The sequence below is a fragment of the Enhydra lutris genome, unplaced genomic scaffold (genome assembly GCF_002288905.1).
Source record: "Enhydra lutris kenyoni isolate GAN:26980312 unplaced genomic scaffold, ASM228890v2 scaffoldscaffold92, whole genome shotgun sequence".
Lineage (NCBI taxonomy): Eukaryota > Metazoa > Chordata > Mammalia > Carnivora > Mustelidae > Enhydra > Enhydra lutris.
In genome coordinates, this window is record NW_019154176.1 from 3,093,715 (window position 1) to 3,119,001 (window position 25,287).

Consider the following 25,287-nt stretch of genomic DNA (forward strand, 5'->3'; position numbering starts at 1 on the left):
CTTGGAGAAAGTGACGGAGGCAAGGGCAAACCAGAACGCCACTTCCTCGGAGGTGGTACCCTAAGTGGGGGACCTTTAGGCCGCGAGACAGAGGGTGACGGAGGAGGGCTTTATTGAATCAGCGTTCCCCAAATTGTCCCAGATGCCTTTTTCCTCCGGCTCAGCCGGCAGAGACCCTGTTCTCTTTACTCTGGTTGTGCACCAATGGCCAGTGTCGCAGGTAGACGGCCCCCACGACGAGAAGGATCCCCACAAGGGCCGCGATGGAGCTGGAGGCCAGGGCTTTGGACGCGGGGCGCCAAGCTGGGGACGGGAGGTATGAGTGAGGAACGGAGCACAGGGAGGTAGGCCCACCCGCCGGGAGCTCCCCCCGGACTCGCTCAGCTACCGGCGCGGTGCCCCGCCCGTCCCCTCCTCCAGTGCCCCGGATCGCAGAGGTGCCTCACCGAGGCCACTCAGCGTTATGGGTGCCGAGCTGCTGCGGACCACCAGGCCATCAAGATTGAGGCGTGCGTGGCAGGTCACCGGTTTCCAGAAGTCGCGGAGCCTGGCGGGCGCCGTGTAAGTCAGCGTCACGTTGGCCAGATCAGAGCCGTTGTAGCGCCTCAGGTTCTCAGAGTAGATGACCCGGCCGCCGCGCCTCAGAGTCACCACCAGGAAGCCCACGGGGAACACGTGCGTCACGTGGCAGCGCAGAGTGTACTCGCTGCCCACCAAGAGCGGAGGCTCCAGGATCACGCTTCGCGGCCGCTCTAAAGCAAGGGGCGGGGGGGCGCTCTAAGCCAGGTCCGCGTGCGCCCCCTAGCGCTACTGCTAAATACCCACTTCCGTCCCCCTCCCCTCACCCCGGCAAGGCCTGAACCCCCGTCCCTCACTGTAGGCGGTGATCTTGGCCGTGGCCCACCGTGTTTCTCCTGCGCAGGTGACGAAGCAGCGCACCTCGGAGCTCCAGGCTCTCACGTCCAACAGCTGGTAGGATACCCAGCCGGGCCCACTGTGCGTTTGGCCCCGCGGCAGCTGAGTGCTGAGGCTGGAGTACTCCGGCAGGGGGCAGCTAGTGCTGCAGTTGAGCCACACGGAGCCCCCCGGCTGCACCTCCTTGAACTCCGGCCTTAGGCGCACCCAGAACCTAGTTGGGGTCTCCGAGGGCGCCGGGGAGCTTCCTCCCGGGCCCTGCACCCGCGCTCTCCGGCGCGGGTGCGCCCTTCCGCCTCCCGGATAGGCGGCCGCCAGCAAAAGCAGCAGCGAGAGGGGGAGCAGAGACCCCATGGCAAAGGGCCCAGACTGAGGGGCCAGAGCGCCCGGGAGCCAAGGCTGGCTCTGGAGATAAGGAGGCCGGCAGCCCCGCCTCCGCAGCCCCACCCAGAGGGACAGAGGCCCCCAGAGGGCCGAGGATCCTGCAGGGTGCAAGCCCCTCAGGCCCTCCCTCAGCTCAAGAAGAAATTCCAGACCTATGTAAAGCAAGGCTCAGAGACTTTGCTGAAGAGGTATCTTTAATTTTCACTTGAGTCTCCCAAGGTCCTAACAAGCCCCAGATTTGGATTTGAGCCTGAGGGGTGGGCCTTGAGCCGGCAGCTTTTTCTTGGGGGAAGTGAGAGGACCAGGCTGGAAAGGGCTTCAGCTGGATGGGACAGCTCCCCTCAACCCACACAAGGCAAGTGTTTATGAAAAAGCTTAATTAGCATGAGAGAGAGGCTTCTGGAACGGGGAGGGGATCTTCCCAGGCCTCTCCTCCCTACTGCCTGCAGGGTCCTCATCTCTGCAGGAACCTGGGGCTGCCAGAGTGCTCTGGTCTTGCATGGTCCCACTGAGATGGAAACAGGACAAGGCAGGGACACACAGGGGTTGGGAATAGTTTCATAGGACTCCATGCTTTAGCTGCCAATGCGTGGGCATTCATGTTTAGGCATGCCACATTGTGAGCACTATGCAGAGATGCATATGGGCAGAGAGGGGGCTAACAGAGGTCAGTGTCAAAGATGGGGGGAGGGCTCAGTGGGTTGCCCCTAGGCATGGCACCAACTAAACTGTATCACCATAGTCAGTCCCCTTCTGGAGGAAAGCAGCTTAGCCAATGGAATGGGAAATTCCAGCCCCACTTGATCTTTTTGGCCAGGTGCTCCTGTGCAGTACACAACTAGCACACCCATACCTGGCAACCCTGAATGAGGTTAGATTGAGAGCTCCTTGAGGACAGGAACTCACATTCCTCTTCTTTACCATTCTAGCCCACATAAAAGGCACCCAATAAATAGCTGGTAAAAGAACAAATTAATAAATATGTCATCATTAAAAGTTGGGGACAGTCCATGGACTGCAGGGCTGGAGCTGGCATTTGTCAGAGGAAGTATGGGGGTATGTGTTTCCATGCTGTTTGTGTTTGCGCAGGCTACTGCTCTCTTAGGACTAGAGCATCTCAGTACACGCAGTAGGGGTGTTTCACTGTTTCCCAGTTGGGGGTCCCATGTTGTGTCCCACCACACCCACCCTAGACAGGTCAGGCCCTGACATCCCTCAGTCATGCCCCATGTCCTGCCCCCTCCTTGTGGCTCAGTCCTGTGGCTCCAGGTCAGGCATGAGGCTTGGGGATCCTAAGTGTGCCCGTGACAGGACCCCAAATCCTGCCTGTATCCTGAGGCCTCTATCCTGTCCTCAGGCATCCTGGGAAGATGGGTGGAGCTCCATGGCTTGTGACCACCCTTGTTCAATGTGGCACTGCTGCCACCGTGTGGGGGGCTGAGGGGGAGGCTGGTTCCTGGCCCAGGTTCAGGGCGGTGTGGCCGGTGTGTTCAGCTTCATGGCAGCTGCCTCCTGGGCCTTCTGTAGCTTGTATTTCTGGATCTTTCGCTGACGGTTATAGAGGTAAGCGGCTCCGCTCACAGTTCCCAAGAGGACAGCAACTGCCACCACGATGATGATGGCCATGTTATTCTGGTGGTCTGTGGGGAGGATACAGGGCTGATGAGGGTTGAGTCAGGCTCATTATCCCTGCCCTGCCCAGCTCCAAACCCCAGCACACTCACAGGTCACGTTCAGGACCACTTCGCGCCTGGTCACCCCGCGGGGGCTCCGGGCTTCACAAAGGTAAGTGCCCGCAACCTCTCGCTTGACGGGTCTCAGGTCCCCGATGGGCAGCAAAGCACTGTCCCCCTTCCGGTGACATTTCAGTTCAGGAACTGGGTTCCCCCAAGCTTGGCACTGCAGGGTCTGCTGGGAGCCTTCCTCCCATGTCCAGTTTCCCGGACAATCCCTCTCGTCTAGTCGGGGACCATCTGGAGAAACACAGCAAGATGAGGAAGGGGTGAGGAACCAAGAGGACACCCTCACCACCTAGGAATCTGGGGAGAGGGCTGGAGGGTGCCCTCAGAGGGCAGGAGCTCATGGGATCTTAGGGGCTGGGTCCTCGGGGTTATGGGTCACTGGCCAGTGGCCCCACTCACACAGGACTCGGAGTTCCCGGATCTGGTTCTTGTGCAACAGCTGTCCAGCCACGATCAGGGTAGCAGAGCAGGAGAAGCTGCGTCCGTGGTCTGCGGCGCTGGCGTTTAATCGGATTTCTGCTCTGTGTGCTGGAGACTCAGATGACAGGCCTTCCAGCAACACCGTGGTTCCAGCCTGAGCCTCACACTCCACAGTCACCACAGTCCCTTCTGAGACCTCTGGCTCACTTAGGGTCAGGTTAGGCGCGGGGAAGCCTGGGAGGGGGTGGGCGCACAGTGAGCACCGCCCCCCTAGCATTGGGCTGGCCCCTGGGAGGCCCCACCCCATCCTGACTTACTGTAGAGGACCACGTTCTCCTCCCTCTTCTGGTCTCGACCTCCTAGGGTCACCACACATGCCAGATGCTGGATCCCCTCCTTTTGTGAGTTCGCCTTGACATTGGCCATGGCCAAGACAGAGTCTTTGCTGTACTGGGATGTAGAGTCCAGTTTCTTTTCTGCTAGCGTCAGGATGACTTTGGCCTCCGCAGCTGGGAACAGCCCATCCAGAGTGCAGTTCACAGTCCACTGTGTGCCCACTTCCACAATTGTGGGGGTAGCAAGGTGTGGTTGGGTCTCTGGCAGGACTGGCGAGAGAGGGTGGGTGTGAACAGAGAGGCGACCGGCAACCTGAAACCCCTTTCTGGGGCATTTTCATTCCCCCATCTGGGACATTCTCTGGTTCCCAGAGACTTTGCGGCTCGGGTCACCCCTGTCCCAGAACCCAAGCCGGATTACAGCCTTTTCAGAAGGTCCTTAAACTGGGGCACCCCATCCCAGACCACCCCACACCAATGCTCAAGAACATGCTCTTTCCTGAAGCCTTAGCACCCCGACCAGAGGCCTCTCTCCCCTGGCTCCCCAAGCAGGAACAAAGCCCTGAGCCCATCCTCTCTGGCGGCTCCCCAGTGCCTTACCAAAGGTTTGGAGCTGCCTGGGGGCCGAGCTGTTCTGGAACAATCCCAGCCCTCCGGGCCTCAGGTCCAATTCCGTGCGGCAGGAGAAATTGGCGAGATGGTCCTCTCTGCCCGCCAGCACTGGGGCCGTGACCTCGGCGGGCTCCCCGACGGCCGGCTGCCGGCTCAGCTCCTCCTCCCCGCGGAGCAGCACCACGGTGAGGTTTCTCCGGGGCTCCCCGCCTGCCACCTGGCAGCGCAGGGTGAAGTTTTCGCCCACGGGCTGCCAGCGGGGCAGGGGTAACAGCTCCACTCGCTCCGGGAACCCTGGGTTGTTAAGGGGGCGGGGGTGGTGGTGTGTGAGCAGGACAGCTGCCTGCAGGGGGCGCCGGGGCGCCGGCTGCACCTGTCCCAGGAGCCCTGCCACTCTCCACTCTTGACAAACACTCCCCAAACCACCCGAGCCAGACAGGAATTTTAAGAGCTTCAGGATAAACCGGTGGGAAATCCCCAGGTGGTTGTGAACCGGGCAAAAGCAATTCTTTAGTTTCAGCGTCTGAGAGTGAAATGTGGAAAAGAAGCTCAAAATCTATCACCAGGTAATTTAAGCTGCCCGGTCCAGTAGAGATTGTTTTTTAAAAGCCCCCCCTCCCCCCGCTCCCCCTTCTCCTCTTCTTGGCCTCAGTTTTCTCCCAAGCAGCCCTCACTGTGTGGCATCCGAAGATGACATCCATCCACTCAGTTAACTTGTCTCTACTCTATGTACCCCCTCCCCCACCACGGGAGGTCAGGCCGGGAGGGCAGGGGTCTTTGCTTTGTCTCCTGACCCATGCGGCTCACAGTAGGCTCTCTATATTCGTAGAATGAATAAGGGTGAGCCACCCACACTGACTCGAGGCCTTTCAGAAGCCCCCTTTTAAGGGAAAGAAGTTCCCAAAATGCAAGAACCACCTGCAGACACTGAAAACGAGACTCTGAACATCCCCTGAAAACACAACACGGTGGGCTTATTGCCAGGGTCTCCACTTCAAGCACTTCAAGCCCGGGCTGCTCATGAAAATTGACAGCAGCCGTGACTCAGCCCTGAGACGAGACCCCCAGCCTTCCCAGGGAGGGGTCTTAAGGACTGCGGTTCACTACACCTGTCCCAAGAGCCCCTGAAGTGTCTGTTAACGTCTCAGGGGCTGACACCTAGCTTCGGGGCTTCACTGCTACCTGCTGTATGCGAGTGACTTTGCCTCTGGAAAAGGGGTAGAAATTGAGCCTCAGTTTCCTGAGCCATAAAATGGGTTATCAGAGGTAAGACTTCTATGAGTCCATTTAAGAGGTAGAGAGAATGACTGTTAAACAGGGGCAGGAAGGTTCTTTTTAGGGTGATGGGGATGTTCTAAAATTAGATTGTGGTGATGGTTGTACGACTCTATAAATACGTGAAAAGGTGTTGAATTGTACACTTCAAAGGGGTGTCTTTGACGGTGTGTACCTCACACCATATAGCAGTAAAGCTGTTTTAAGAAATAAAAGGGCAAGAAACCCCTCCACCTGCTGTGAGCATGAACTTGCAGAGCTGGTGTAAACCTCAAAACCTCAGCCCCCCCCACCGCTCCGAAATGGAACTCACAGCTCTGAGCCCAGCTCCTTGACCTTCAGGTGAGACTGGGGGAGGAGGTCTGTGTTGCTTGGCCCTCTCTCTGAGCCCCAACCTCCAGTCCTGGTTACTTCACTCTTCAAATATTTGTCTGCCCTCCCTTCCTGTACCCAGCCACTGCCCACACATGTGGTCTGGACGAGGTCCATGCCCAGCTGCTCTCTGGCTTCCCATAAGCCTGCCGTCATCTAGAACCCTGGCCTGCTCACACACCTGCTATGGCTCCCTATCACTCTGAGGAGAAGGTCCCAGCTCATCCACCTGGCATTTGAGGCCCTGCCCACCTCAGCTCTAGCCACACGGCTCTGTCTGTATTCAGTCCCTCCTAACGCCCTGCCTCTATCCACATGTTTTCCCACTCAAACCCTTGTCTAGGCTGTTCCCTCTGTCCTGAGTGTCTGTGAACTCCTACTCACCCTTCAAGGCCCAGTTAGGGGTCACCTCCTATAGGAGTTAACACCCTTATTCTTTCTAGAGAAATCTCAGCCACCCAGGGATCCTGCCTCAGCTTTACACTGGGGGTGGGGCAGGACCGAACTGGACAGAATGTCTTCTAGGGGACCCTTCTACTGTGTGCCAGTTCTGTTCCATTTCACAGAGCTGGAAATGAAGGCAAAGTCTGGTGCCCGAAGGCACAGAGAGAGAAACGTCACAGAGCCGGGACTCAGACTTGGGAGCACTGGGCTCTCAGCTATCAGGCTGAAATGCAGAAGTCTTTGGGGAGGTTTGCCGGGGGTTTCACAGGCCACCGGGAATGTTCGGGGACTCCCCTCACCTGGCTAGAATCTGTTCAGAATCTGAAGGCTTCCTTCAGCCACGCACCATGAAGGTGGAAGGTCTTTTATGCCTCACGGCCTCATTATACCTCTGCAAGGAGAGCTCACGGGGAGACAAGCCATGTCCCCCGCCGTTGCCCAGTTGGCAGGGCTGTGCTGGGACCGGAACCCGAGGCTGGCTGATCCAAGACCAGTCGGCCCATTCTCTTCCTTTTCTTTCTTCCTTTTTGTTTTGTTTAGTTTGGAGTAGCGTTTTATTTCTTTATGGCCTCTGGTAACAGAAATTCTCACGATGCAAAATGCCCAAAGTAAAACAAGGCACGAGACACATCACCCCCTGCCCTCTCCCAGAGCAGCCCTCCCCCAGCTTCTGTCCTCACAGCTAATGCGGTCACTTCTTGCATTTCCTTTCATGCCTCCTTCATGTGACAACACAGGCGTCCCTCACCCCGCCACGCTGCTCCTTAACACCAAAGTTGGATGCCACTCATTCTGAGTATACCTCCTTCCCTTAAACTTGACAGTACACTTGGGAGCTCATTTCTCCTTTCTGGACACATGCCCTTCCTCCCTGTTTTTTTCTTTTTTTGCACAGCTGTAGACTATTCCCCCCACCCCACCCCAACCCCCTATGCCTGCCCACGTCTGCCCTTCCAAAGCCAAGGGAATAAGCCCATCCCGCGCCCCACCCCGATCAGTTCCCCTGGTGGGTGGAGCCCCAGGGAAGCCCGATTCCCAGCAGTGGGATTTCTCTGTCCAAGCACATGTGCCTGTGTCTCCGAGAACTAACACTCCCTTTCCCCCCGTTCAGGGCTGTGCTCCTGATGCTCCCACTCTGTCAACAATGTCCCAGGACGGCCTGCTCCCCCCCTCCCAAGTCTTGCCAGCACGGTTCTGAGCAATTCTATTGACTGTTGCCAATATGTAAAAAATGCCATCACCGGGCTGCTTTGAAATTGCCTCTTCTTTTCAAGAGTCGCATCTAGGACCTGTCACATGTTTAAAGAGACCTAGAATATTTGAAGGTACTGACCGAATCTCTGTACTGCGCTAAAGGCACCCCAGAAAATTCAAGAAGGGGTTTCAAAGGACAATGATGCTCTCCAAGGAGGTCCCCCCAGCCCTTCAGTGAGTCAGCTCTGGCCCCATCAGCAAGCCACCAGGGCTGTCCTGGCCTGCGGGGACCCCCAAGCACCCACCTCTCCCACCCAGCCCTCCTAGTCCAGCCCCTGGGCCCAGCCACTCACAGTACACGGTAAGGGACATTCGAGCCATCATCTGATAGCCACAGTTGACAAAGCATATGGGATGGCTGTCTTCTTGTACGTCACTCAGTTCAAAGACCTTCCAGTGGGACCCATGGGCCACTTCCTTCTTCGTCAACTGAGTCTCCAGGCCCAGCGTGGGGGTCTGGTCACAGGAAGTACTACAGTTCACCTGTATGGTGCCTCCTCGGGGTATGGTGGCTTCTGGGGGGTGCACTGATATTTGGGCACCTCCAAGTCCTAGAACAAGAGACGGAGGAGGGGACAGGCATTACAAACGGGGTTCAACCACAATTACCGTGGACCCAGCCCGTGCTGGGTGCCAGGGACATCGCCTTGAACGAGACAAAACTCTGCCTTCAGTGTTTGAGACAGAAAAATTCACAAACAAGATAATTAATAACTGATGTTAATCCGAGCTTTGACGGAAACAAAACAGGGTGATAGAATGGACAGTTCCTTGGCAACAGGTGATGTGTGAATGATGAGAAGGGGCTGGCCATTCAGAGGACAGAGACATTAATTCCGGGGAAAAGGAACAAGTGCAAAGGCCCTGCGGCAGGGTAGCTGGAGGAGAGCGAGTGAGGGGGAAGAGCTGGGAGCAAGCAGGGTGGGAAGATCCTGTGGGCGGTGCAGGCCATGCCAAGGTCTTGTTCTTCATCCCAAGGGCAATGGGAAACCACGGAGGATTTTGGCAGAGGATGGCATGATGTCAGTGTTCTTCTTCCTCCCAACGTGTGAGGTGGAGAGGACTAGCCCTCTGGGAATGGAGAGGCTCTGATTAAGCTGGCTCCCTACTCCCTCTGACAAGTGGTCTCCCCTCTCCAGGCCTCAATTTCCCCATCTGTAAGGTGGGTGAATATAGCCATCCCAGTCCCTGCTAATGCAGTGGGCTCACAGCACAGCGCAGGGGAGAAGAAGGTGGGTTGTAGCGGTTAGCTTCCTCAGAGCCCCCACACCTCCGAAGTGGAAAAAAGTGTCTGTCTGGGCCCACCCCTTCTCTCTCTCCTCCAAAGATCCCTGGCTTCAGTTTTCGGTCTACTCTCTCTGGGGTGGAGGTGTGGGAAAACAGCAGCTCTGTAATTTCTCCTAGAGTAATGGGATGGTTCCCGTTTCATGGAATGAAATGGCGAGGCTAGGAGAGGTGACGTTGCTCACCTAAAAAGCCACAGAATCCACACCAGCGTCTGGACTAGAACCCTTCATTGACCTCATAAGCACAGTTGTCCCTTTCCCACCAATGCGCTTCCCAGCACCCACCACTATGTGTGACCCACGGTGTCCCCTTCTCCCCTCCCTCTGGTCTGGAGTTAGCAGAGGGGTGCTGGGACATACCACTCTCAGCCTCTGGGCCCTGGGCAAGTCAGCCCTGGAATTCCCCAGAGCAGAAGCAGTCCCGGACTTCCCCAGAGGTAGGGGATGAGGAACAGAATGTACGTGTGTGTTGGGGGGGGGTCCCCAGTCTACTCAGCTTGGCGCGGGACCCATTCTCATATGGTCTGACCGGGTCCTGGAGCCAGGCGTGGCATTGGGCCAGGACACAACCATTTCGAAGTGGCGGCTCTTGCGTTCTCCATTTTACAGCTGAGAAACTGAGGCTCCGGGAGGCTCAACCTGTAGCTTGAGGCCACCCATGGAGATCATGCAGGTCTGAATTCGAACCCAGTGCTGTTGTCTTCGGCTCTAGCCCCAACTTCCCATAAAGAGCTACCTAAGTACGATTGGGGCTTTATCCCCAGCTGGCCGGGAGTCGGTCCTCCCGGTGCATTCAGGGCGCAGCCTGGATTCCGGGAGTTTGGCGCGACGGCAGCCCCCACCCGTGACTCACCTGGGGGCAGAACTCCTATCAGGGCGAGGAGCGCTGGCAGCGCGAGACGGGCGGCGCCGGGAGCCATAGCGGGCCGGAGGAGGGCGGAGAGCGCGCGGCAGGAGCGCAGAGGCATGCGGCGCGGACTGGGCTCCTGGAGCGCGCGGGAGCTCTTATAGTGGCCGGGCACGGGGGGACAGAGGGGCGGGGCTGCTTTCCCGGAAACCTCGCGCCTTCCCCTCCGGAAGGAGGGCTCCGGCATTTCCGGATCGAGAGGGTACCGAGCCCAAGTAGTGTTGACCCTCCTAATGAGCGCTGGAATTTCCGAGTTGAATTAACGAGGGCCGCAGCGGCCCGGCTGGCCCCGGGAGCCGCTCCTGGCGCTGGGGGTCGGGTCCCGGGCTCGGGTGACCGTGGTTCAGCGTTTATGCTGCGCGAAACGCTTTCCTGAATACTGCCCACTGCCCTGGACGGTGGGGACTGCTATTGTGTCCGTTCCACGGAGGGGTAAACCGAGGCTCCGAGCTGCGAGGGGATTCGGGCTCAAGTGTGACGTCTCAGCGCAGGCGGGCCTCTTTAACTGAGTGGAGGGTCCCTCGCTTGGACGGGGGCCCAGGAATCCCTTCGGGGCGTCCTCTATCAAGGGCGCCCCTCCCCAAGGAGCATGGCCCTGCCCAGCCGACTGATTTCCCTAAAAGCGGCAGGAGCAGGCCCGGGCACATTCTGGCGTCCGCGAAAGCTGGGGGTAAGGACCGGCGGCGTCATCACGTCCGGGGCCCTACATCCCCCCCTCCGATGGGCGCTTCCACCCCCGCGGCCTCGCTTCCCCTTTCGGCCTCCGCAGCGGGGACATCTTCACAGCTTCCAGAAAAGGGAAGGAAGCCGCGTGGTCCTGACGCGCCGAGTCCCCCGCTGCCGTTCCCAGGGGAAACTGAGGCAGCAAACCTGGAAGGGAGGGGGGCGCTCGGACCCTTCCGTTCCGCGGAGAAACAGCTCCCTAAGTGGGGCGGGGAGAGGAGGCGGTCAAATTCCAAGGGCTCCGCGCGGCTCCTGCAACTTGAGCGCTGGGCGCGCTCGCTGTGTACGTGCAGATGTTTGCACCGGCTGATTCCATTAGGGCGGGGCGGGGGGCGTTGTCTCTGGGCCGCCTGCACGCCCCCCACGCCAGGGCCTCGGCCCGCGAGTGTGACCCCAAGACTTGGCATCTACCACGACGACGGTGGGGACCCTGGAGTCTCCCAGCGCCAGTCAGCGCCGCCCGAGGCTTCCTGTTGTGGGGCGCGCGCCACGTCGCCATGGAGAACTCCGAGGGGCCAGGGAGGTCGCTCAGCAGAAGGGGAAGGGAGGGGGGCCCCGGGGACGTTCGGGCCCTTCCTCCGGAGGATGGGCCTGCGAGTCACTCATCAGCAAGAAACGTGTCCCTTCCCCCGCCCCGATCCTTCCCAAGGAATTTCCACGGGGATCTTTCTACGCGGGGTGTGGTGGGTGCTGAATTCCCGGCCAGAACCGCCTAACAAAGGTGCAGAGTGGGAACGGGGACGCGCTGCCCCTCGAAGGGCAAATCCCGTACGCGATGGGGTCGGGGAGGGGGGGAGTATTTTCCGGCGGATTTTCCTTTTTCTCTAAATTGTTTGTTTATTTGAGAGCAATAAAGATTACATTTATTTCTTTGAGAGCGAGAGCACGAGCAAGGGGAAGGAAAGGGAGAAAGCAGACTTCCCGCCGAGCGGGGAGCCCGAGGAGGGTCTCGATTCCACGACCCTGAGATCACTACCCGAGCGGAAGCCAGACGCTGTACCCACTGAGCCACCCAGGTGCCCCGGGCGGATTTTTCTCGGGCTCTTCTTGGGTCCCTTGACCTTAGTCCTAGGTGCGCAGGCCGCGAGCTCCCCCGCGCGGCCCAAATCTTCCTTGCAGCCATAAAAGCGCCAATCTTTTTCCCATCTCCTGACCTGCTGTGCCCTATTTATTGAGCGCCTGTTGTATACCAAGAATCCTTCCAAGGGGTGCTAACGACAGAGCAGTGATCAGAAAAGACAAAAGTTTCGTCATTGTGCAGAGGTGGTTTTAGTGGGGGGGGGCAGACAAACAAAAATAAAATATGTGGGCTGTTACTTGTGATTAGTGCTGAGAAGAAGTAAAATGGGAGGGAATAGACAATGTGGGATTGATGAGCTTTTTAATAGAGTACTCTGAGACAGACTGAGAAGGTGACATTTGAGCAAAGACCACGGGAGGTGAGGGGGGAGGTGACAATATCAGGGAGGGAGTGTACCAGGCAGAGTACTGAACGTGCAAAGGCCCTGTGGTAGGGACAGCCAGGAGGCAATGGTGGCTGGAGTGCAGTAAGGAAGGGAGGAGGAAAGGAGGGCAGGGAGGAGATGGTGCAGAGCATGCTTGTTGGCCTGCAGGGGACTTTGGCTTTCCTCCCAGTGAAGTGGGAGCCATGGAAGGTTCTGAGCAGAGGAGAGACAGCCCTGACTCAGGTGTTTATAGGCACCCTCCTGAGACTGCAGGAGCTATGCTCTGGGCGCAGGGAGGACAGTCTGGAAGCCAGGAAGCCAGAGGAGGTGACTCCTCTAGTCCAGGTGAGTAATGATGGGGCCTGCACTGGCCGGTGGCATTTGGAAACGTGGTCAGATTTGGCCTCCGTTTCGGTGGCAGGGTCAACTGCACTTGCTGGGCCTCGAGGACAAAATGGAGTCAGGGAGGGCTTGTTGGTCCTGAGCCCCTGGGAGGATGGGGAGCTATTTTCTGAGATGGAGATGGGGCGGTAACGGGGCACAGGTTGGCAAGAGGAGCCTCCACTCTTGGTCTTCCACTCCCTTTGTGTTTCCTTGAGGAAAAGGAAAACAGAGGCTCCCCAGCCCTTCACTGAAGCTTCCAGGAAGGGCAGGGCTTCCTTCAGGGTGCCAGGCAGTCTCAGGCAGGCCAACAAATGTCCCCACTGCAGACCAGAGGCCGTGGACACAGGGCAAAGTGGCCACAACCCACTTTGTGGTTTCGTGCCTGCTTCTCCCTTCAGTCCAAGCTCTCGCATGGCTACCCTGCCTTTCCTGGCAGCTTCCACGAGCTGCTTTTGGCTCTGAGCATTCGGACCGTGCTGTTCCTCTAGCCCAGAATTCCCTTCCACCATTTCTACAAAAGGTTCTCAGAGCATCGCATCCCCAACGTTGTAACAGGATGAGGAGCAGCTGGGGGTTTGAATCCAGGCTCCCATACCTACCAGCTATTTGAGCGTAAGCTCTCCGCAAAAGTGAACCTTGAAACAAAACTTGGTGTCCAGGCAGTTTGTCTGGGAGGTGATCTCAAGAAACACCTGGGGTGGGGGAGTCCGGGAAGGCAGGCAGTAAAGGTGTGTTAATGGAGGTATCCATTGGGGTCACTGAGGTTCAGTCTTATGGAGGAACTCTTGGAGGTGGGGAGACTCTGTGCCAGTCCTGTGCCTCGCTTGGTGGAAGCCGTTCTGGGACTGTCAGCTCCCCAACACTTTATTACTAGATATATATTTTAATTTAAAAATTGTAATAGGTTTTATTTATTTATTTGACAGAGAATACAAAAAGGCAGAGTAGCAGAGGTAGAGGGAAAAGCAGGCTCCCCATGGAGCAGGGAGCCCGCTGTGGGACTCGATCCCAGGACCGTGGGATCGCGACCTGAGCTGAAGACAGACGCTTAACCGACTGAGCCATACAGTCGCCCCTTAAAAATTTTTTAGTCACCAGGCTGTCCATTACATCCCCAGAACCTATTTATCTTATAACTGGAAGTTTGCGCCTTTGATCCCCTTTACCCATTTCCCCACCCCCTGCCTCTAGCAAGCACCAGTCTGTTCTCTGTAACTACAAATTCAGGTGTTGTTTTTTTAAGATTCCACATGTGAGTGAGATCACACAGTATTTGTCGCTGTCTGTCTGATTTATTTCACTTAGCATAATGACCTCAAGGTCCATCTACATTGTAGCAAATGGCAAAATGTCCTTTTTTTTTTTTTTAAGTAGGCTCCACGCCTACAACATGGGGCGTGAGACTGAGACCCGAGCTGAGATTAAGAGTTGGATGCCTAACCGACTGAGCCACGCCGGGACCCCACGCTTTCCTTCTTTTTTTTATGGCCAAATAGCATTCCACTGTATATATATGTCCATCCATCCACCGATGGACGGTTAGGCTCTTTCCCTGTCTTGAGTATTGTAAACAATGCTGCAGTAGCATGGGGGTGTAGAGGCCTTTTCAAGATAGTGACTCTGTTCCCCTCCAACTGATGCAGAAGCAAAATTGCTGGGCCATATGGTAGTAACTGATTTTAATTTGGGGGGAGCCACAATCCTGGTTTTCAAAGTGACTATGCCAGTTTACATTCACATATATGTGTCTAATTGAGACAAGTTCACATAATATAAAGTTTACATTTTTAAAAGATTTTATGTATTTATTTGTCAGAGAGAGAGAGAGCACAAGCAGGGGCAGCCGGCGGGGGGTGGGGGGGAGCAGGCTCCCCGCTGAGCAGAGAGCCCAACGCGGGGCTCGATCCCAGGACCCTGAGATCATGACCTGAACTGAAGGCGGACGCTTAACCCACTGAGTCACCCAGATGCCCCTATAAAGTTTACATTTTTGCCCTTCAACAACTTTCTAGAATATTCACAATCTTGTACCACCATCACCACGATTCGATTCCAGACTATTTCCTCACCCTCCCCCAAAACCTGGCGCCTTCCGATTCCCTCTTCCCTCAGCCCCTGGAAACCCCTACTCCACTGTCTGTCTCTGTGGGTCTGGCTATTCTGGACATTTCCCAAAAACGGAATCACACACTCTGTGGCGTTTTGTGTCCGGCTTCTTTCCCTCTGCATCACGTTCAGGATGTCTCGCGTAAAGGTTCATCCCTGTTGTAGCATCCCACGGCCCTTTTTCCTCTCTCTGGCCAAACAGTGGCAACGATATATCCCATTTCGTTCATCCATTCATCAACAGGTGGGTCATGCGAGTTGTTGCCACCGCGGGCTGTTGTGAATCAGGCCACCACGAACGCTGGCTTACAAGTGTCTGCTGCAGTCCCTGTTTTCAGTTCTGGGCGTACCTCATTTCTTGTTACAGCTGGAGAATATTGCCTTGTATGTAGACATGACACTTTGTTGATCCGTCCATCAATCGACGGACATCTAGGTTGTTTCTCCCTTTTGGCCCTGGGGAACCACGCTGCTTTGTACATTCATGTGCAGGCATCGGTATGAACATTTTTTCAATTCCTTTGGGAATATGGTTAGAATTGCTGGTCATATGGTAATTCCAAGTGGAGTTTTGGAGAAACTGCTAGACTGTTTTCTTTTTCTTTTCTTTTCTTTTTAAGATTTTATTTATTTATTTGACAGAGAGAGAGAGAGAGCACTCAAACAGGGGGAGCAGCAGGTAGAGGGAGAGGGAGAAGGAGGCTCTCCACCAAGCAAGGAGCCCAATGCGGAGCTCGATCCCAGGACCCTGGGATCACGACCTGAGCCGAAGGCAGACGCTTAACCGACTGAGCCACCCAGGCGCCCTGAGACTGTTTTCCACAGCAGCTGTACCATTTACATTCCCACCAGCAACATACAAGGATGCAAGTCTTCCAATTTCTCCACATCCTCTTCAATACCAATTTTCTGTTTGATGATTACTACCATAATTGCCATCCTAGCGGGTGGTATGTTGTCCTAGTCCCCCTCCTCACCAGCTCCCATCTCACTATCCTTCTGACCTGCCCAGCAGACAAGCCCAGCAGAGGGCTGGGGAGTCGGGGGAGGCCGGCATGCCGGACAGCAGGTGTCAAGGATGCTGAGAGCCCCTGCTGTGAACTGTGACCTTGAGCAAACCACTTCCCCCCACTGCGGGGGGTATCTTGCTGGCCTCAGCTGAAGAATGAGATGGTAACACAGACCTTGAAGGCTGATGTGAGGTGTCACTAATCTAGTTTGGATGCGATGATTGGCCAGCAAAGAGCAAGGGCAATTAGCGGTCGTCACAATTTGTCTGTTTCACGAGGAACCAGTGTGGAGAAACTCCCCCTTAAACTTCCTCGGTGGAAACACAGGCTTCCTCTGCGTTCCCACAGATCTGGTTCATGCCGGTATCACAGTTCATCCTAGCCACCCTAGGGCGTAAAGGCAGAAGTTCACGTTTATGAGTCAGTCAAAACAGAACTTTGCTTCTCCCTGCACCCCTTGACTCTGTGCTGGAGTCTCTCCCCACTCCTGGCTGAGAAGTCTGCCCGGGACTCAGGCCCAACTCAGTATCCTATTCAAGTCTCTGAACTTGACTTGATGTTGGAGGGGAGCCCCAGGTCAGGCCTCGCTAGGCTGGAGGCCTCAGTGAGGAAGAAGGGCCTGGTCTCCCTGCTGGTGACCTTTCTGTCTGCCTCACTCCCTCTCACTAGCCTGGGGGGGGGGCTCCTTGCTCAGGTGCAGGAAGGAGGAGACAGGGGACAGGGCAGTTCCTCCCGGGCTGAGAGCTCTGGACGGCCCAGCAGCACATAAATGAGGCACCCTTCGGGGATTTGGTGGGTATGTGTTTTGAGGGGCTCTGAGGCTTTCTTTCCTAGAGATCCCTTGGTTAGGGTGGGAGCATCTTTGGTTTGGGTAAATAAGCAGTAAGCAGACCCCTGGCCCCACCTTCAGAGCTGCCTGCCTCTCGCCCTTCGCCCTCCGAGTGGGGTCCCAGCTCTAGCTTTGGCTTTCACTTTCTTAAGCCAGATTCAGCCTGAGTCCTGGGTGTCTGGTCTTGGAATGGGTAACTGCAAAGTGCCCTCCCTCTCTGGGCTCTGTCTGGGTCAGTCCATGTCCCCAGAGGGTGGGAGGACTTAAGGGTAGCAACAGCTCCGACGAAATGTCTCCACTCATTTCTTCTTAAAAAGGCTCCTTATAGAGAATTCCCAACACAGACAACAGCAGAGGATACGCGGTAAAGCCGCATGTGCCAGCTTCCATGGTCCTCACGGCTGATCTGGTTCCATTTCTCCCCTTACACCCCTTCATGGGATCAATTCCCCCCCCCCCCCACCTTACCCTGCAAGAAAAAAATAAAAGTGCTAACTAACCCCCAGGACCTGCAAATGAGTAAGAGGTTGGTTATTGAGGCCGGGTGGCGGCAGGGGAAGCAGGGCACTAACCCAACATGACCGGGGTCCTTATAAAAAGGGGGAATCTGGACACAGGCACATCCACAGGGACACTGCCATTCAAAGACGAGGACAGACCTTGGGGTGACCATGAGCCCAGTAACAGCAAGGATCGCCAGCAAACCACCAGAAGCCGGGGAAGAGGGATGGGACAGAGTCTCACTCGCAGCTTCAGAAGGAACCCCCTGGCCGACAGTGTGATCTTCGATTTCCAGCTTCTTGGACCACGAGACAGTATGTTTCTGTTACTTCAGCCCCCCAGGCTGTGGTACTTGGTTCAGGCAAGCCCTAGCAGACCAACACACACGCTGCCTCCCAATTATTTGAAAGCACATTCTAGTATCAGATCATCTTTTTTTTCTTTTCTTAAGGTTATTTATTTGCCAGAGAGAAACACAGCAAGAGGGAACACAAGCAGGGAGAGGGAGAGGGAGAAGCAGGCTTCCCACAGGGAGCCTGTTGGGAGGCTCGATCCTAGGACCCTGGGATCATGACCTGAGCCAAAGGCAGACGCCAACAATTGGCGTCCCAGGCATCCGCTCCCCCCAACCCCGTCCGATTTATTTGAGAGAGAGAGAGAAAGCCCGCACATGCTCCTGAGTGGGGGGGGGGGACAGAGATTTTCCAACTCCCCGCGTGGAGCTGACACAGGACTTAATCCCATGGCTCTGAGATCTGCCCTGAGCCGACACCAAGAGTCGGATGCTTAACCGACTGAGCCACCCAGATCATTCTTCTCTAATGCCTTTTTTCACCCTTGGTCTGAAAGGGGTGGGTTGGCCTTGCTGTTTCCTGACCGCCGTGAGGTGGACGACTAAGCAGCCTGCCTTCTAGCTACGATGATCTAGACTGGTCTGGGCGCTGTCAGCACAGCTGGGTCTTACTCCAAGCCTCACATCCCCACGTGGCCAGTGAGAGGCACAGGGAGAGGTAGGGACCAGTTTGGCTTCAGCCCAAGGGACATTTCCCACCCGCCCTCCGCACCCATTCTTACACAGGCTCCAAATGGCTTTTTTACTTTGTCAAGTCTGGTGCTTTAAGGATCAAAGTTTTTATCCATGAGGATTTTCAAAGAATGTGCTGCGAGCTCTGAAGGCACTCCCCAGAGACGCATTCCAGAGATGTTTTTGGCAAGGGGCTGCCTAGCCCATGGGTGGTCCCTGCCCCCCCCTCCCTTGGCTAGACAGACGAGCAGATGTCCGCTCTGGCTGACTTTAAGGAAACTGACCACATGGTCGTCTGTGTTAGGACTATTACAAGAAAATTAGCTTGGGGAGCAGATATCAGCAGACCCCACAATTAGGATGCTAGTTCGGTGTTTAAAAAGTGTGTTTATTTGCTCATTTACTGAGCACAGGGATTCAAACGCTGCTTGTGGGAAATCATGAGAAAAGCTTCAGGTTTACGCTTCCTTTTTGTAGAATCACCCCCCCTGCTTGGCCTGCAGGACCACGACCAAAGGCAGCACGAGCCCCATCGGGGATGTGAATTCTTGGGGGCAGCCCTGAGCAGCGGGGAGGCAGCGGGAGCGGGTTCCTAGGGACAGCGGTGGCACGACTCCCCTGCACAGTCCTGTAACCTGACTCCTCCTGGGGAGGCAGACGGCGGGTCATCGCTATGAACAGCCCTGAGGTTGCCCCTTGGAGAGAGGTACCCAGCGGCACCCAGCACTGAGGAAAGAGCCAGACTTGCCAAGTGGAAGTATTTACAAAATGGCAATGAGCCGTTCTGTTTCTGATTCAAAAACAAAAAAAAACCCAGAGTCAATGTTAAAAATGAAAGAGAAAATTGGGGCCAGAGGCCGGTGGGGCTCATGTGCCGAGCGGCCCCTCTCTGGTGGTGACGCCCACTCGGCCACTCTGCGCACGGCTGCACAGGGATGAGGGGATTCGGGCGGTGCGGCCCTGCTCTCACAGGGTGGGCACGAGGCTCCCAGGCCTACTGGGGGTTCGGCCTGGCTCGGGGCAAGCACCCGGCACGAAGGGGTCCAGGAAGAGGGAGGCTGAGGGGCCCCCAAGGGCAGAGGACCAGGGCTCAGGGGAAGTCACGGTAGGGCAGGCGGAAGGGGTAGAGAGGCGTGTAGCGTGAGTCGTGCCAGAGCAGCTTCTCCTCCAGGAAGGCGACGGTCTGCAGGGTCAGGACCAGGGTCTGGTGCTTGAGCATGCTGTACACGTTCAGACCTGGGGGTGTGGGAGCGGAGATGCGGTCCAGGCTGGGCTGCCTACCACCTCTGGGCGCCCATGTCCTCCTCGAGGAAGCAAGCCCTCCCAGTATTGCCCCTTGTGGTCCGACACGGGCTCACAGATCTTGCAGGCTAGGCTCGGGCCCTGGCTCAGCTGCTCACTGATGGCAAGACCCTGGGCAAGGGACGGTCCTTAGCTCAGCTTCTGATCGAGAGCCTCCTGCGTGCCTGGCTCTGCTCTGCGATGGGGCTGTGATCCTCGCCGCCCTCTCCAGCGGGGGCAGAGGCATGAATGTACGGCAGGAGGCCTGTGGCTGCAGTGAGCGAGCGAGCGGGACAAGTGGGGGAGGCGAGGAGTGCAGGGAGAGGATGGGGCAGGCTGTGGAGGATCCTGTGGGCCTCAGGATGAACTTGGGCCTTGACCCAGAAGGGAGTGGGAAACAGCAGAGGAGGGAGGGGCGGGGCCCGGGTGCTCACGGGCGTCCTCTGGTGGCTGTGGTGGGGAGACCAGGCTGCGGAGGAGAGCAGGAGCCAGGGCCAGGAGGGAGATGGGGGTACTGGGGGGAAGAAGTGGAATGCCCGATATGTTTAAAGTCACACCCAACAGAGTGAGCTAAGAGATGAGTGGAGGGTGAGAGCATGGTCTGGGGTCTGAGCCACAGGAAGCAAGGAGTTCAAGGAGCCAAGGTGAGACCCCCAGAGGCAACTGTCCGGGAGGAAGTCGGTCATGCAATCAGGAGACGGAGAAAGAGCTCTAGGGACTAGTCAGTGTGGTGATGGGTGTGACATGCCCAAGCCAGACTGGATCCCACCTCCCAGGCTCTCGGAGGGAGGAGCCAGATGAGGGCAACAAGCGGCCAGTCCACTCACTCGACGCCCAGCACTATGACCCCAGCCTGGACAGAGCCTTTTTCAAGGATGGCATTTTCCCGATGCTCTGTCTGGGGAAGGTAAGGGCTGGGCTGAGGAGGTGGCAGGTACAGAATCTGAACTGGCCCACGCACTGCTGGGGACCTAGAGGCCGGGAGAATGGGGGCCCTCTGCTCACCGACAGCTGGGATCAGGTTGAAGGTCTTGAGGCTGGAGGTGGCTGCCACGACATTCTGGGGCATGTCCTCATAGGCTCTGAAACAGAGGTCAGGAGGTGAACCCCGCAGAGGATGGCACCCAGCGCCCCCACCCCTGCCCTGCCCCGCGCCCTCACAAGTCCACAAGGAGCACGGAGTCCCCCCAGCGACGGTATCGGGCCAGCTCGGTCAGGTACTGGGGGTCGGAGGTCGGCAGCTCCAGGGAGTCTACGACGTGCAAGTCATCCTAGTAGGAAGAATGGACGGGTTGAGCCCCCGACAGCCCCCCAGAAGCTGCCTGAGCTCTCCAGCCCCCAAAGCCTCCCCCCTCACCAGGCCAGCAGCTCCTGCTGGGATCAGGCCCGTACCTGGGCCAGCTTGACGGTGAGCGCCACCTTGAGGCCCTGCACCCGCACCTTCATGGGCAGCATGTAGTAGTAGCTCGTGGGGCCCCGGGGGCCGTGGGCAATGCCTCCTGTAGGGACAGAGACGTGTGGACAGGTGAGGACCCCAGCTGGGTGTAGAGTACAGAAATTTCTCACAGTAGCTGGTGTAGGGAGGCTGCCAGGAGGCAAACTGAATCAGCAAAGGGGACCGGGCCTCGGGGAGGGACAGAGAGGAGGCAGTGGATCCAGCGTTGACTGGGACAGGTGACTTTATCACACTGGGCCTCGATTTCCTCAGTGTCAAACCTTAAGTGAGGCCCATCTACCTGTGCGTCCTCCCTCTGCTGGGCCCTGGGGGGGTGGGGGGGTTCATCAGGGAAGAAGATGGGCAGGATCCCCGGCCTCATGTCATTCACCTTCAGACAGAGGTTCAACTATATAGGACATCAGGGCTCCTTTGGGTGGCACCAGGAGTTGTTGGGGGTGGGGGACCCAAAGGAGGTCAGGAAAAGCTTTCTGGAAGAGGCACAGCCCAAACACATGAGAAGAGTTGGCCAGGCAAATGGGAGAGGACCCTGACATCAGCTGTCCGATCAGGGAGGATGTGGAGGAACAAGGGCAGTGGGGGGTGGGGGTGGTCTGCAGGCACCACTGCCTGGAATGCCAAGGAAAGGAGCTCAGACTTACCAAAAAGGCTGCAAGAGCCACCGGGAGGCTTAGGAAAAGCACTCTGGGTGCTGTGTGAAGGGTGGCCCAGGAGAGGTAAGACAGTAGTCAGGGCCAAAGGGAGCTATGGCCATAGTCTGGTGAGAGAGGCTAAGGCCAGAGCTGGTGGGGGCTGGGAAAATGGACGACTCTCTGATCTCTGACCCGCACACGGGCAGTGAGGTCTGAGGGCCAGAGTCCTACTGCCCCTGCCTAGATGAAAGGAATGGGACCGACAAGCTATCCCACCAGATGGGTGTGAAGACACCCCCAGGGTCCCTCCCTCCCTGCCCGCTCACCTCCTCGCCAGATCGGGGAGCGGATGCTGCCTTGCCTAGAACGCCCACTGCCTTTCTGCGGCCAAGGCTTCCGGCCTCCGCCCCGCACCTCGGCCCTAGTCTTGGTCTTGGCATAGCTCTGCGGGTGCAAAGGGAGGAGGTGGACGGTCAGGTTCCCGGGGCAAACACTGTCATGGCTGAAAGGGCCCAGACCTGGGAACAAAGCAGTGAGCTGGGCAGTGGGGGTTCGCCATTGGGGAGCCCTACAACAGGAGGGACAGAGATTAGGGCTCCATCGGGACAAGCACACAGCACTTGGGGAGAGAGACGATAAAGAAATCGACAGTTCCCTCATCCGCTCCAGAATGTCAGCCTCAGAAAGGCAGGGACTCTGCTGCCTGGCACACGGTATAGTCACTCTGCAGTTTTTGAATGATTTTAATGTGGTGGCCACTAAAAGGAAGGTGTGGTGTGGGGAAACGTGTGTAGAGGCTAGAGAAAAGTCAGGGAGAGGTATGGGGTGGGGAGATAATGAGAGACTTCCATGCTAAGCTAAAGACTTCATTCCTAGGACTATGGGGAGCCAGGGAGGGTGTGGGTAGGGAAAGGACTCACTGGACTTCTGAGATAAGCAGATAGAAAGCAGAGAGACCCTGATTGATAATGGCTTCTTCAATGTACTTGGCAAAAAAAACTAATCCAAACTACTCACCACTGCTCCTGCTGACCTCTGTGGCCACACCAGGCTCCCTGTTGTCTCTGCCGCAGGACCTTTGCACATACTGTTCCCACTACCTCTACCCTAGCGCCACTGCCCCCTTTACCTAGTTAGCACCTACTACACACCTGAGGTTAAATGTCTCTTTTTCTCCGGGAAAAACCTCCCTTGTCATATATTTACAAGCTTGCCTACTTGATTCATGTTCACCTCTCTGACGAGACTATGAGCTTCCTCAGGGCAGGGATCTTGTCTGTCTTGTCCGCTAGCACAAAGCCTAATGCACGGTGGGTGTTCAGAAAACACCTGGCAAGTCACCTATCAGTGAATGGTTCAGAAGAGCCTAGCAGTCCAGAGAAGACAAACTGAGGAACTTCCTCTGCCTCCTTCTGCCAACCTCACCCCACTCGGCCACTCACAATTCTCTTAAAGTTCCTCTGCCAGATGGCAACCTGGTGCAAGATATCCAACCTACGGAGAAAGAAGAGCCCGTGAAAGGCCCGCCTCCAGTTAAAGCCCTCCCCCACCTCTCCAGACAAAAACAGGGGCTCCTACCATCCAACTCCAGGGCCCTGTGCAATCTGCCCCCACCCCTCTCTGCCCCATCTCACACCACCTCCAGGCCAACTCCATTTCCATTCTGTGAAATGGGGTCCAGCCTCCATGCCTTGTGCTCACTGCTCCCTCTGCCTGAAACGCTCTTCCTCTGGCTGGTTCCTCCTTAGCCAGTAAGTCTCAGCCCAGATATCTCCGAGAGGAGCCTCCTTGCTAAGAAGAGAGCCACCTCTTCCTCCTCCTCACAGTACCTTACTCTTTTCCTATTGTTACAACTTACTCCTTGTGACCTTCTTTAGGGACTGATTTGCCTCTCTAGCCCTGCACACTGGCCACTGTGGCTACCGACCCCCTGAAACATGGCCAGGGCCTCATGTTGAAATACACTGTTTTAGATATACCAGGTTAAATTAAATAGATTGTTTCTTCCCTTTTTTTTTTTAAATGTGGCTACCAGCAAAATGTAAATTACACACATGACTCATATTATGGGGCTACATTGGACATGACCGCTGGGGAAGCTTGCCAGGGCTTGGCAAGCTACTATGGCTAGTAGGCCAAATCTGGCCTACTGCCTGTTTCTGTAAATATGTGCTTTTGCTTACAAACTGCCTATTGCCACTTTGTACTACATCAGCAGAGAGGAGTCGTTGTCATGGCAACAGGAGAGCCTACAAAGTCTAAAATGTTTACTATCTGGCCCTTTCGAGAAGAGGTTCACGGAGCCCCGTTTTGCACTGTAAGCAACATCAGCAACCTTGGTGCTCACTCCCTGAATTCCCAACACCCAGAATGGAATGCGGCACGTAGCAGATGCTTTGTAAGTATTTACAGAATACACGAAATATGTTGTTTTTAATTTCTTTTGTCACTCTCTACTAGATTGGGACTCTAAAAGCAAGGGGCAAACCATACCAATATCAGTAACAATAATAAACTAACAGCACTTATTACGTGCCCAATACGAAGCAACTGAGGGGCAACATACACCTTGGCAAGCGATAAACCAGCCCAAGGAGCTGGCCCACATAAGGCTGAGATCCCAGTTCTAAAGCTTCCAAGCTGTGTGAGCTTGGGCAAATTTCTTACCCTGTCTGTGCTCAGTTTCTCTGTCCACAAAGCAAGAGTAACTGAACCCTATCCTAGGATTGCTCTAAGGACCTACTTAACCAAAATGCAAAGAGGCTATGCCAGGGCATAACCATTGTTAGTGCTTATTTTTGCAAAATTCAGTAACAGCGACCATAGTCAACACAGCTACATGACTTATTAGGTGCCAGAATTAACTCATTTCATCATCACAGAAACCTCTTCAGGTCTGACAGAATGGGGACACTGGAATACAAGAGGGAAGGCAGGATTCGAACTCAGTCACTCGGGCTCCAGAATTCTGCGACCTTAACTTCCAGGACGTTAACTCTTAGACCTCAACCTCACATAACTCTTTGGCAGGGAAAACCATCGTCCCCTTTTGGCACGTGAAGACGCTGAGGCTCAAGCCCCGCTCCTTCTCCCTCTGGAACTCAGTTCACCGTTTCACTCCCACCCACCTGGGCGCTGTGGAGAAAACTTCGGGGTGCAGCTCGGCCAGACCCACGCGCTCCTGCTCGTAGCCCCGCAGGGACTCCACCCAGGCCTGCACCGGACGCCGGGACGCGGGTACCGGGAGCTCGCACCTGCGCAGCACGGGCGCCTGGGGACCTGAAGCGATGGGGAGGTCACGGGTCAGGGCCGAGCGTCGGGACTCTCGGTTGCCGCCCCTCCTAGAGCGACCCTGGCAACCTCACCCGCGCTAGCTACCGACTCTGGCTTCGCCGCCTGGGGTGCTGCCTCTTCCGCCAGCGCGTTCAAGCCCTGTAAACGGGGGACGAGTGTGAGAAACGACCCCCGGAACCTCCAACCTTTGTCCTCCGGCCCGTCTCCAGTCCCCTGCCTCACCCGGCAGCCCGCGGGCCGAGCCCAGGCGCGCGCCCCAGCCCGTAGTAGCTGCAGCATTGTCGCGCAGCCCCCAACACGAGGTCAAGGCTCCTTCTGGCGGCGCGCGGCGCCTAGCGATGACATCACGCCGTCGACACCATGCACCCCGCTCGGATCGGCGCTGGAAAGCTGAGTATGCAAGAGCGACGTAGGCGGAGCCTGGCCCAGCGTGCCTCTATCTTCGCCCCAAAACTAACCCCCAGGTTCCAATTTTCACGCCTGGCCTAAAGGACCACCCTGCAACGCCTGGAAACACGTGACCTTACATCGAGAAGCCGCGCCCCTTCCGTAGGCCCTACGCTTTTTTTTCTGGGTCCCGCCCCCAAAGGGCCTGTGCAGGAATCCAGCCAATGAAACCTCCCTGCCGGAAAAGGTTCGCTCCTCGTTTAGCCAAT

General features: G+C 56.4%; 3 protein-coding genes across 3 annotated transcripts; all 3 read right to left on the minus strand.

Moving 5' to 3' along the window:
• Positions 1-160: 160 nt before the first annotated feature.
• LOC111162568 (intercellular adhesion molecule 4 (Landsteiner-Wiener blood group)) lies at positions 161-1,269 on the minus strand. The gene is made up of 3 exons (XM_022527066.1): positions 876-1,269; positions 447-752; positions 161-303 (listed from the first exon to the last, which is right to left on the minus strand). The coding sequence occupies exons 1-3, from the start codon at positions 1,267-1,269 to the stop codon at positions 161-163; spliced, it is 843 nt and encodes a 280-aa protein (XP_022382774.1).
• A 211-nt stretch (positions 1,270-1,480) lies between these two features.
• On the minus strand, positions 1,481-10,005 carry LOC111162530 (intercellular adhesion molecule 1). The gene is made up of 7 exons (XM_022527017.1): positions 9,893-10,005; positions 8,047-8,304; positions 4,397-4,702; positions 3,779-4,066; positions 3,441-3,695; positions 3,024-3,272; positions 1,481-2,939 (listed from the first exon to the last, which is right to left on the minus strand). The coding sequence occupies exons 1-7, from the start codon at positions 9,957-9,959 to the stop codon at positions 2,767-2,769; spliced, it is 1,596 nt and encodes a 531-aa protein (XP_022382725.1). The 5' UTR covers positions 9,960-10,005; the 3' UTR covers positions 1,481-2,766.
• A 7,488-nt stretch (positions 10,006-17,493) lies between these two features.
• On the minus strand, positions 17,494-25,086 carry LOC111162534 (mitochondrial ribosomal protein L4). The gene is made up of 9 exons (XM_022527022.1): positions 24,854-25,086; positions 24,703-24,769; positions 24,466-24,616; positions 22,780-22,831; positions 21,664-21,781; positions 20,642-20,748; positions 20,411-20,520; positions 20,255-20,331; positions 17,494-19,204 (listed from the first exon to the last, which is right to left on the minus strand). The coding sequence occupies exons 1-9, from the start codon at positions 24,908-24,910 to the stop codon at positions 19,059-19,061; spliced, it is 885 nt and encodes a 294-aa protein (XP_022382730.1). The 5' UTR covers positions 24,911-25,086; the 3' UTR covers positions 17,494-19,058.
• Between the last annotated feature and the right edge of the window lie 201 nt (positions 25,087-25,287).